Raw genomic sequence first — 11,059 nt, 5'->3', positions numbered from 1 at the left:
TGGTCTTCAAACTCCATAATTCTTTCTCTGGATACAGATGGTATTCTCCATCACAGATAGCCCCAAATTGTCCCTGATTGTTGCACTGATGGAATGAGCAAGTCCATCAAGGTTGATCATCACCCCCATGTTGCTGTTAGGGTGTACAGTATTTCTGGTTCTGCTCATCTCACTCAGCATCAATTCATACAATTCCTTCCAGGCTTCCCTGAATTCCCATCCCTCCAGGTTTCTAATAGAACAATAGTGTTCCATGGCATATGTATACCACAGTTCGTTAAGCCATTCCCTAGAAGAACATTCACTTAATTTCCAAATTTTCCACCACAAACGGGGCTGCTATGAATATTTTTGTACAAGTTATGTTTTTACCCTTTTTCATAATCTCTTCAGGGTATAGAACCAGTAGTGGTATTGCTAGGTCAAAAGGTATGTACATTTTTGTTGCCCTTTGGGCATAATTGAATTGGGTCATTCTTGCTAACCATCTCGAACCCTTTTTCCATAGTACATCCATAGATCACCTGTGACAAATAGAAGAAAAAGTACAACTTGTTTTGTGTGGCTCACCATAGTATAGTCTCTGGCAACTGTCTGTCAGTCTTGGAACTCAAGGAACATTAAGGCTTTCCCTTGGAAATGACTACTCAGAATTACCTGGTAAGATTCTCCATTCAATATAATAAATCCCAGAGAAGAAATTTAGTCCTCTCATTGGTCTTTGGAAAAGTTGTGTGATAGGGGTAGAGTCACATAACACTCCATCCCCCAATTTCTTCTTTAAAATAAGATTTGGATTCATTTTGCTTTTCTGTACCAAATTTTCATAATCATGATTATGATTCCTTTTTCCACTTGAGGTCACTGTCCCATTTGGCTAAAAGTTCATCCTCAGGGTCCAACATTTCAATTCTTATTAGGTTCAATGCTAAGATCACAACTGTCTTATTCTCACGTATTTTACACAATTCTCCCAAACTTGAGATTTTTCAGTTCTAAAGTTTACTGATACATATTCATGTTTTTTTCTTTTAGAACAAGTCCCAAGAGTTATTAAATGATTTATGGGAAAAAATTAATGAGACTGAAATTGTACTAGCTAAGGAGAAAGAGAAGTATGCATGGCATAAGGTGAGTGTCTTTGTGTCTTGCATTATGAAAACAATCAAAGTTGTATGAATATGACTCTAGTTTGCAGGAAGTAGAAATTTTTGTGACAGAAGATAATATAGTTGGGTAAGGGATCAGGACCCATAAATTTTTCCAGACATGGGCAAGTAAGACTTACTAGGAAGTTAAAATAAAAGAAATTTTGATGCATAAAAATGATATTTAACTTTTTCGTTCCTTCTCTTGATCTATATCATCTGTTGACAGGCAAACGTGCAGATTATGAAACAGGCTGTTGTATCGAAATACAACAGAATGTACCTGTTCTTGAGGAAGGAGGAACAGCAGCACCTTATAAGACTGGACAAGAAAGAAAAAAAAAACTTGGAAAAATTAAAGAAGATTGAGTTAAAACTATCTCAACAAGTACAACAACTACAAAGGATGGCCGTACAATTAGGATTAGATTTTAAAAAGTTAGATATTAAAACAATCCTGGTAAGAATTTTAAAGAATTTTACAACAGTAATTTTGAGAGTAGAAGGAACATTTATTGTCATATCCAGGATATGGTCACATTTGAATTATAGCCCTCTTGTGGGACTGAAGGATGAGTTACTTTCAATTCATAAGACCATAGAATTAAACAATTAGAGCTAAAAGCAACCTATTCCAAATTTCATAAATATGGAAATTGAAGCTTAGAGAGTTGAAACTGATTTGTCCAACACCATCATACAGGAATTAACTGGTGAAGCTAAGTTTTGAATCCATGTTTACCTGGTTTTATATCCAGCATATTCTTTACATTGCTCTACCCTGCCTCTTGAGTTAAACTCAATTATTGTTTTTTTTTAAATGCACTTTTTTTGTCTTCTCAAAAAGGATTTACCATTATTTAACTTTGTCAGACAACATTTGAAAGACTGGCAACACTTACATTTATTTAGAGAGAAAGGCAGAAATATAGTAGGTCCTAGAGATTGTTCCATAGATGATACCTTTAAAGGAAGGGAACAAATCCCTTTTAAAGGAAGGGAACAAAATATATCATATAGAGAGTAGATATATTTTGCCTGCTACCTACTCTAGACATGGGGACCCTAGAACCAATGGATAGAATAATATTGCTTTGCCTGTAGTTGAAGACCAACAGCAACTCTGTAAGTAAGGTAGATAAAATAGCAATTATTCCCATTTTACAGATGACTCGGAAGTTATGGCTCATGGTCAAAGGCAAATATTAGGAGTAGGATTTGTATTAAGATTTTCTGACTTGAAGTTCATACATCAATGTACTATAAAATGCTATCATCCTATAGAGATAGATTTTGTCTTTACATAAGAAAAGAACAAAACAAAATGACTTTTTTTTTTTCAAAATTTTCCAAAACGAAATAGAGCTGCTTTTAGAACTCCTGGGAGAAGTGTCCATTAGAGACTTGGTGACCACCTTTGTGGATGTTATAATTATTACATCAGGTAGAGAGTGGACAAGGTAAAGTTTAAAGATAATTTTATCTTTTTTAAGATTCTAGTTTTCTAATCAATAACAACAAAACATGAGACCTAGAGGTCTTAACCTGGGATTCACAAAAAGTATGCTTTGGAAAAAAAGAAGACTTTAGGGAAGTGTTACTGGAATTTCTGCAAAAGACATTATCATACATTATACAGAAAACTAAACTTATTTTTTTCTCTCCCTTCAGGATGTGAAAGACCTGTTGAATAAGTAAGTTTCCATTTCATGTTAAACTACTCAAAGTTGTAACCTTGCATTTGAAGAAAAAAATCTTGACCCTATTTGTGCAAAACTCTAAACAGAATAGATTACTTCTTGATGTAGTAAGTTCCTGGAATGGGAGACTTCTCATTAAAAGTTGATATAGACAGAATTCATAAATTAAGTACAGGTTGGACTGGATAAAATTTGAGGGTGCTTTAAACTCCTTAAGATTCTAGTTTTCTAATTCATACCATCTGTGCCCATGTAGGAGTAGAAGTCTGTGTAGATAAAGGGCTCAATTGAGGTCTGTTGGAATATAACAAATTTTTGCTTAATATGGTGATGACTTTGAAGATTCAAGCAAAATATATAACCAAGTCTGGCCTCTTTGTAGAAGTGATGCACAGCTACTTCAATATCCACAAGATGATTTCCCCAAATGGACAATGTGTCACATTACTGGACTGAGAGAAATGATGATGAACTTCCAGAGTAAGTTTGCCCTTCTGGGTCTTGGGTTGGTATTCTGGAGGACTCAGGAGTTCTATGATATGTGAATTTGCCTCTGTATTTGCTTTAGGGATGAAGAAACAAATTTTCAGGCAGTCTCTACCAGTCAAATTCTACCCCTACTCACTTCTACCCCTGATAGAACACACTGTTAATGTGCTCATCATATTTTCTCTGCATTTTTAGAGATCACTGTTTCTGTGCCCCTAGGCAAGTTTTTTTTGCTTCAGGGGACTTAGTTTTCTTACTACTCTTATCCTTACTAAGCATTTAGCAACTAATTCATTGTTAGGAATTCTTAATATTGAGAGATTCCTAAATACTTTATATGTTTATGTGTGTGTCTTGAGCCACCAATCTCACAAAACAGTAAGGAAGGAAACAGTGGAAGGAAAACAATAGCTTTAAAAGATAATCACTTAGATTATTTCTAACTTTTAAAAGGTAGTTCTATGATCTTGTTCCTGTACAATGCCTGAAATTCTGATGCATCTCCTATAAAATGAATGGTCATGATAGTATTTTTGACTCAATTTTAACAATGAAACATCTATATACATAGTTGGTTTGTGATTTTGTTGGTTAATTCAATAATTTCATTATTAGGACAACCAATGTAAATCCCTTCTTGGAGGAGATGTTGAAAATCCATCAGAGAGCTCTGGGGAATCTTTACCAAATTAAGACTGTGTGGGTGCACAGTACATTAGGATATATAGCACTTGGTATGTGTTCTCGGGTGACTCATTGGACAAATTCTGAATGTGGAGACTGAAATCATTGAATTTAGTTCACATAGAAATTTTTTTTTAATGAAAACTGTAGAATATTGTGCTCAGAGCTTGGAGAGAGGTTCATGTTCTTACAGTTTAAAATGTTTTAGGGGTCTAAATAGTTAAAAATCACAATATAAAATAATACACAGATGAATGTTAAATGTATATTTCCAGTCAGAGGAAAAATGTTAAAGATGTAGAGTTGCAAGGAATCTTAGAGGTCATTTATTCCAGTACTTGGAATTTACAGATGGGATAAATGAAATCCATAGAGGTTAATTTATTTGCCCCAAGATCATGTAGGTAGTAAGAAAAAAGACACAAATCCAAGACCTTTGAACCCATATTTACATTTCATGATGCTACCCTAGTCAGGAAAATACAGATATATTCAAGGATACAGTAGTCCAATTGGACTATAACAGAAAGTTCTTAATTGTAATGTGAAATGAATTTAGAGAGTTGCTAGGATTCTCTTGATGGGAGCCAACAAAATTTAAGTTAAAATCCACCCTCACGGACTTACTGAAAAGTATTTCAGCTGAAAATACTTTAGTATTTTCAAAACAAACAAAATAACAACCAAAAAAAACTTGATGAATTGCAACATGTGAGATAAAAATAGGTAGAAGTTATATGAGAACAAATCCCCAAATTTGAAAAGTTTTAAGAAAGAAATTTATTAAGTAATTTAGTAGAGAGAAGGAAGGAATGACTGGTTTTCCAGTCTTTGAGGCTACATCAAAGAGTTCAGACAAGGACTTAAAAACCTCTTGTCAGATAGGCCTCCGTAGACAATATGTAACTTCCTAGAGAGGATAGTTTGCAATGTATATCATCAAGTAAGTCAACTAATTTGTGAAATCCAAAAGACAGGTTTTGGGTGGACCCAAAACAAGTACTGGATGGGACCTAAACATACTTTACCATCCTGACCTCAGTCGTGAGCTTTTTGAATTAGCTAATTTTCTAACTAAATAAACTTAGATTTAAACAGTATTATAGATGATAAACAATAATCCATAGAGATTAATCCCATATAAGGGATTAATAATACTATAATAAGGGGTACAACATGGATTTCCTGCAGCCCCCAAGGGCTGCTTTAATAATGTATTACATAAATTTTAGACCATTGTAGGAAGATTCTAGATGAATGAGATTTTATACTTCCTACAGATGATGGGGGAATCAAGAGTAGCTGGGATATTCATTAGAGGAGATATTAGCCTGAGTCAGGAGAACAATACTTTTTCCTGAGTCTAGAGAATAGGTGATGAAATACTTAGATTCAGACATTCAGAATAAATAACTATTCATCTTTCTGCAGGAGATATAACACTGGATCCTGAAACAGCCAATCCCTATCTCATTGTGTCTCCCGATCTGAAGAGTGTGAAACACACATGTGTCCCCCAAGATGTCTCTGATAACTCGGAGAGATTTAACTATTCTGTCACAGTGTTGAGTGCTCAAAGGTTCACATCAGGTATACACTACTGGGAAGTGGAGGTGGCAGGCATGACTGAATGGGAAGTGGGAATCTGTAAGGATTCCATTAGCAGGAAGGGGAACCCCTCTTTGTTACCTGGAGAAATAATTGCCCTGAAAACCTTCAAACTCAGAGATAACTTCTGCCTTGAAATCTCACACATTGGGGGTAACTTTCACATGGAAAAACCCATAGAAAAGATTGGTATTTTCCTTGATTACGAAAATAGAAATATATCATTTTACAATGTTACAGATGGATTGCTTATCTATAGTGTGTCAACTATTGCCTTGCAAGGACCTCTTCGGTCTTTCTTCTCTCCTTGCTTTCAAAATGAAGATAACACCTCCAGATCTCTTGTTATTTCCCGATGTGTATCCATTTAGCAAGTTCATTTATAGGTCTATGACTAACAAAGAACTCAGAGTGATAACATTTGTTCCAGAGACTTAATTACAGGTAACTGAAAACAAGTGGTGCAATGATTTTTTTCATGAATTGAAATTGTATACTGAACTGATCCATAAAGAACTTGAAGCTTAAATGTCAAAATAGACCTTATCTTTTCCATTATATTCACACAATTAGTAAGTATCAAGGGTCTGAGGTTGAATTTGATCTTAGATCCTCCTGATTCCTGAGCCAGTGCTCTAAGGCATCACTTACCTGCCCCCAAAATATTTATACCCCATTTAAAGTCCAATTGCTTCAACTTCATATAGTACTGGGGACTTCAGTGAGTGAAATCAGTCCCACCTTCCCCAAATGATTTATTTCTTTTTTTATTAATTTTTTTTTTTTAGGTTTTTGCAAGGCAAATGGGGTTAAGTGGCTTGCCCAAGGCCACACAGCTAGGTAATTATTAAGGTAATTATTAAGACCGGATTTGAACCCAGGTACTACTGACTCCAGGGCCAGGACTTTATCCATTGAACCACCTAGCCGCCCCTTCTACATATCTCAAAGTATCTTGGGTTATGGGGTAAAAGTACTGATTCCCTTTGCTCTGTTCCACTTCATGACCTTATCAGAAGTTAAGTCTTTCTGTAAAAGTTTTGTTAGTGATGAAAAGGAGTTCTCTAATCAACTTAGCTTTTATTTGGAACATTTAATATTTTGATAGCAATATATTTCATTTTTTTTTTACAACTCTGCATTAAGCATTCCATTCTGAGGAAGGGGTTTTGACTAAAGAGATCCTATGCACAAAAAAGATTAGAAGCCTTGCTGTGGAGATTGGGATGATTCATAGACTAGGGCTACATACCCACTCTGCTCCCCCCTTTCCCCCAAGTTGAATTGACTTTGACTCTTAGGAGGATGGATGCTTGTCAGGAAAGACATTCAACTTTTCTGTCTTAGAAAAGGGTGAAGTCCTTGAAGTCTTTTTGTGTTTTTCCATTTGAGGACTGACAAAACGTCCCTCTTGAGACCCTAGATTCCTCCTGGGATAAAGCATACTTTGGGGGAGTATGTGAATATAAAAATCTTCCAATTGGTCTACTGAAAAAAAATCTTTAAAGCAAGTTGTACTATATGGGTGTGAAATTTAATATTTTATATACTAAGATGCACCATTTTGTTCTTTATCTGAACATTTGATCAGCTGCTATATCTAATAAATGAATGTTAGTGATTTGGGGAAAAAAGTGACCTGAGATCTTGGCGTTATATTTGTTTTTCCTAAGGAAATATATATCTGAATTATGATGAAATTATGAACTACTAAAAATGTTATTTGGCATACAAAATAATATTTAAAAGTTGATGGGTTGGAAAACATTAAATGAGGGAAGGTCATTCATTTCTAAAGAGGAGGAAGTGGTATTTGAATTGGACTTTAAAGAAAGTTAGAGGTTCTAAAAGTGAAGACAAGGAAAAGAGCATATAGAGATTATGAGATAATGAATTTTTCAGTCTTTTTTTTTTTACTTGAAACGTGATTGATAAGAATTAAGCCAGAGTATTGAGGGGCAAGAGGCAGAAAGAAAAAGATGGAGGAAAATAAGGCTGACATATTAACACTCCTTCCCTGAGGAGATAACTCAGAAAAACTATATGGTGGACATGAAGCAGAGAGAGCAGAAAGCAATTCTGAATATAGAGTTTTGTTGTTTTTCAGTGATATCTGACTCTTCATGACCCCATTTTTGGTGTTTTCTTGACAAAGATATTAAGGTTGGTTTGGCATTTCCTTCTCTGGTTCATTTTATAGAAGGGCAAACTGAGGAAAGGAAGCTAAGTGACTTGCCCAGGGTAGCGCAGCTAGTTTCACTTGGGTCTTCCTGACTCTAGACTCAGCACTATTCACTGTTACCTCACTAACCCAATTGAACTCAGGTCTCTCTAATTCTCAATTCAGAACTCCATATATATATAACTAACTGCCTTTTCTGCTAATTTTTTTTTAAATTTACACTGGAGTGTCTCTACTCACTCTCTCCTAAATCATTCCTATGTCTTGAGATCTGACTTCCAACACCATCATTCCACTTAAACTTCTATCTCCAAAATTATCTGAGATTTAAAAATAAAATCTACCATCCCTTTTCTCAGTCCTCCTTTTTTTTTTTTTTTTTTTTTTTAGGTTTTTGCAAGGCAAATGGGGTTAAGTGGCTTGCCCAAGTCCACACAGCTAGGTAACTATTGAGTGTCTGAGACCAGATTTGAACCCAGGCACTCCTGACTCCAAGGCCGGTGCTTTATCCACTATGACACCTAGCCGCCCCCAGTCCTCCTCCTTCTTCTTAAACCTACTATACCTTCCCCTTCTGGATACATTCTCTCTAAATTTTTATGATACTGTTCACTCCTGCTTCTCCCACTTGTTTCACCACTCCCTTTCAACATCCTTTTCGGGATTTTCCACTATGCCAAGTCCATTAACTTTGAGTGTTTCCCAAGGTTCTTCCTTGGTCATCTTCTTTTCATTCTATATTATTTTATATTATTTCAAATGATGATCTCAGTGACTCATTGGGCTTTGACAGATGGAAATTCTGATCTATCTCCTAAGCTCCTGGTAGCAATTCCCTTTCAGGTATTTGTGTTGCTTTTTTTGGCAAGGCAATGGGTTTAAGTGATTTGCCCAAGGTCACACAGCTAGGTAATTTTTAAGTGTCTGAGGCTGAATTTGAACTCAGGTCCTCCTGACTCCAGGGCCAGTGCTGTATTCACTCTGCACCACCTAGATGCCCCTCCTTTTCATATATTTGAATTGGAAGTTCTATAGAGATCTTAAATGTGACATATACTTTTGGCAATTAACTCATGTATTGCAGGTGTTAAAGGAGTGCATGTGATATATCTTGGTTATTTCCCTGTAGTTCCTTGTCTGTGGAAGGTGCTCCAAAATAAATTGATTGAATAAATGCTTCAGTAATTCTTTCTACACATGCTATTAACTCTTCATACCCTCACTCAAGAGTATCCCCATGAGCAAAATGTATGAGTTTGGAAAAGCAAAAAAAAAAATTCCTTTTCAATACATACTTTCATTTGTCAGCAGTATCAGCATTTATCTCTCTCTTTGAGTATTTTTTGGGGGGGGGTTTTACAAGGTAAATTGGGTTAAGTGGCTTGCCCAAGGCCACACAGCTAGGTAATTATTAAGTGTCTGAGACTGGATTTGAACCCAGGTACCCCTGACTCCAGGGCCTGTGCTTTATCTACTGCTCTACCTAGCTGCCCTATCTCTCTCTCTTTGAGAGAGAATTTTGCTGGTAATCTTATACTAACATAGATGCTTCAGCTCAGGCTCCAGCTGCTATTGTTGCCACTATTTATGCTCCTGAGAATGCTGTGCCATTGGTTGAACCTGGCCACAGGTACTACAGACATCATAGCCCTGACTACACCACTTGTGGGGCTCCAGATGGGAGGAGAAGGGAAGGAAGGGGTCAGTGGGGTTGGAATCAAGACTCCAAATTCTTTATGGCTCACTTACATCAATATGCTGAAGTTCTGTCTTTAAACCACCCTATACATTTTCATAGTAGCTAAAAGATGAAGATTTGCCATTTTATATTATAACGAAATATACCTCATTAAATATTTGTTTTCAAATATCTATTTTTAAAAGCCTGTTTGATGTATAAATATCCAAATGATGAAAGTTATTTTGTCTTAACAGCATTTCTGTTACAATGGTGTCTCAAATTTCACAATATTGAACAATTTAGAAATAAAACACATGTATTTAAATTTTGAAAGAAAAGTTCAGATGACTTCAGTTGCATTTCAGTTATTCCATATAAAATCATTGATCTTATTACCTTTGACATTTTAAAAAAATTTTGAAGTTATCAGTTATAGAACAGTTACATTAAATTTTAAAAAATAATGAAGTATAAGCCAATCACTGTTAAACACTTTATGATCCTATTTTGATCTTTGCAACACCTAGGAGGTGGCTACCATTATTTTTCAGAAAACAGGAAAACAAATGATATCTTGCCTTAAGATTATACAGCTAATGAATTTCTGTAATTGGAAAGAAGAGTGGATTTTGACTAAGGCAGAAGCTGATTCCTCCAGCCCCCCCCCCCCCACATACATGTTAGGTGCTGCCAGGGTCACCCAGACCTTTCCAGGCAGCAGCTTGGCAGCAAGAGTGACTGGGCTTTAGGGGTTGCAGCAGAATGGAAATCTCAGGGACTGAGGTGACTGGTACCTTCTCATCGGTGGAAGTTCTCATTGGCAAGGCAAAGTGGTTGCTGGTCATGCATCTACATGGCATCAAAGCTGCAGCTTTGGGGCTAGGTGCTGCTTGAGTTGAGGCCACTTTCATTTGCTGAGGTAGGCTGGACAGGATGTAATTGGTACCACTGCCTGTGCTTTCCCTCTCTCCTGCAGCTGTTGACACCTTTCCACCAAGTGGTCCCTGCATGACTGGAGGAACAAGTTTCCTTATATTTTTCCAGCAATAGAGAGGGTCTCTGACCTTGGGGGAGTTACAGGGGATAAACAATAGTTCCACAAGGAAGGGGTTCCCTTTAGATCAAATGAACTAATGGCCTGTAACATGCCCTAGTAAATAACTAGGGGCCTTAGGTGAGGTAGGGAAAAGATGTAGAGAACTGTGAACTAGCTGAAACAAAATTTGTAATCTTAAAGGCTGTTAAATCTTGTTATATTGGGTAGAGATTCCCCCATTCTTGAGATGTAAATTGACTACCATGGAAAAGATGTAGAGAATTATGAATGTAGCAGAAAGAAAATTTGTAATCTTAAAGGCTGGTAAACTGGGTGGAAGTTGCCCATTCTTGAGATGTAAATCGACTACCATTGTTTCACTGTTTAGTGTAAAATTTGTAGGCTTCAACCCTCTATCTAATTTTGGGTCCAGTAATGGGGAAGGCAATTCATCTTTTGCCTTCTGGATATGGGGCAAGACCATAAAAATCTGGGTGGGACCTCTGGATCTCTGATTGGCCCAGTCAACTC

The 11,059-nt window shown here is 36.4% G+C and overlaps 1 protein-coding gene across 1 annotated transcript; it reads left to right on the top strand.

Annotated features, from left to right (window-relative positions):
- The first annotated feature begins 639 nt into the window (after window positions 1-639).
- On the top strand, window positions 640-6,000 carry LOC141519182 (putative E3 ubiquitin-protein ligase TRIML1). Its single transcript, XM_074231568.1, has 6 exons — window positions 640-660; window positions 1,036-1,131; window positions 1,378-1,608; window positions 2,820-2,842; window positions 3,231-3,328; window positions 5,453-6,000. Exons 1-6 carry the CDS (start codon window positions 640-642, stop codon window positions 5,998-6,000), a joined length of 1,017 nt encoding a protein of 338 aa, XP_074087669.1.
- Window positions 6,001-11,059: the final 5,059 nt, after the last annotated feature.

This window comes from Macrotis lagotis, chromosome 3 (genome assembly GCF_037893015.1).
Source record: "Macrotis lagotis isolate mMagLag1 chromosome 3, bilby.v1.9.chrom.fasta, whole genome shotgun sequence".
Lineage (NCBI taxonomy): Eukaryota > Metazoa > Chordata > Mammalia > Peramelemorphia > Peramelidae > Macrotis > Macrotis lagotis.
Note: the sequence above shows the minus strand (reverse complement) of the source record. Positions and strands in the feature narration are given on the sequence as shown.

Excerpts from the sequence above, each read along its gene's own strand:
- LOC141519182 (XM_074231568.1), top strand. The coding sequence starts at position 640 with ATGACTACTCAGAATTACCTG. Across the intron at positions 661-1,035 it reads TGACTACTCAGAATTACCTG|AACAAGTCCCAAGAGTTATT; the intron begins GTAAGATTCTCC and ends TTTTTCTTTTAG. Across the intron at positions 3,329-5,452 it reads AATGATGATGAACTTCCAGA|GAGATATAACACTGGATCCT; the intron begins GTAAGTTTGCCC and ends ATCTTTCTGCAG.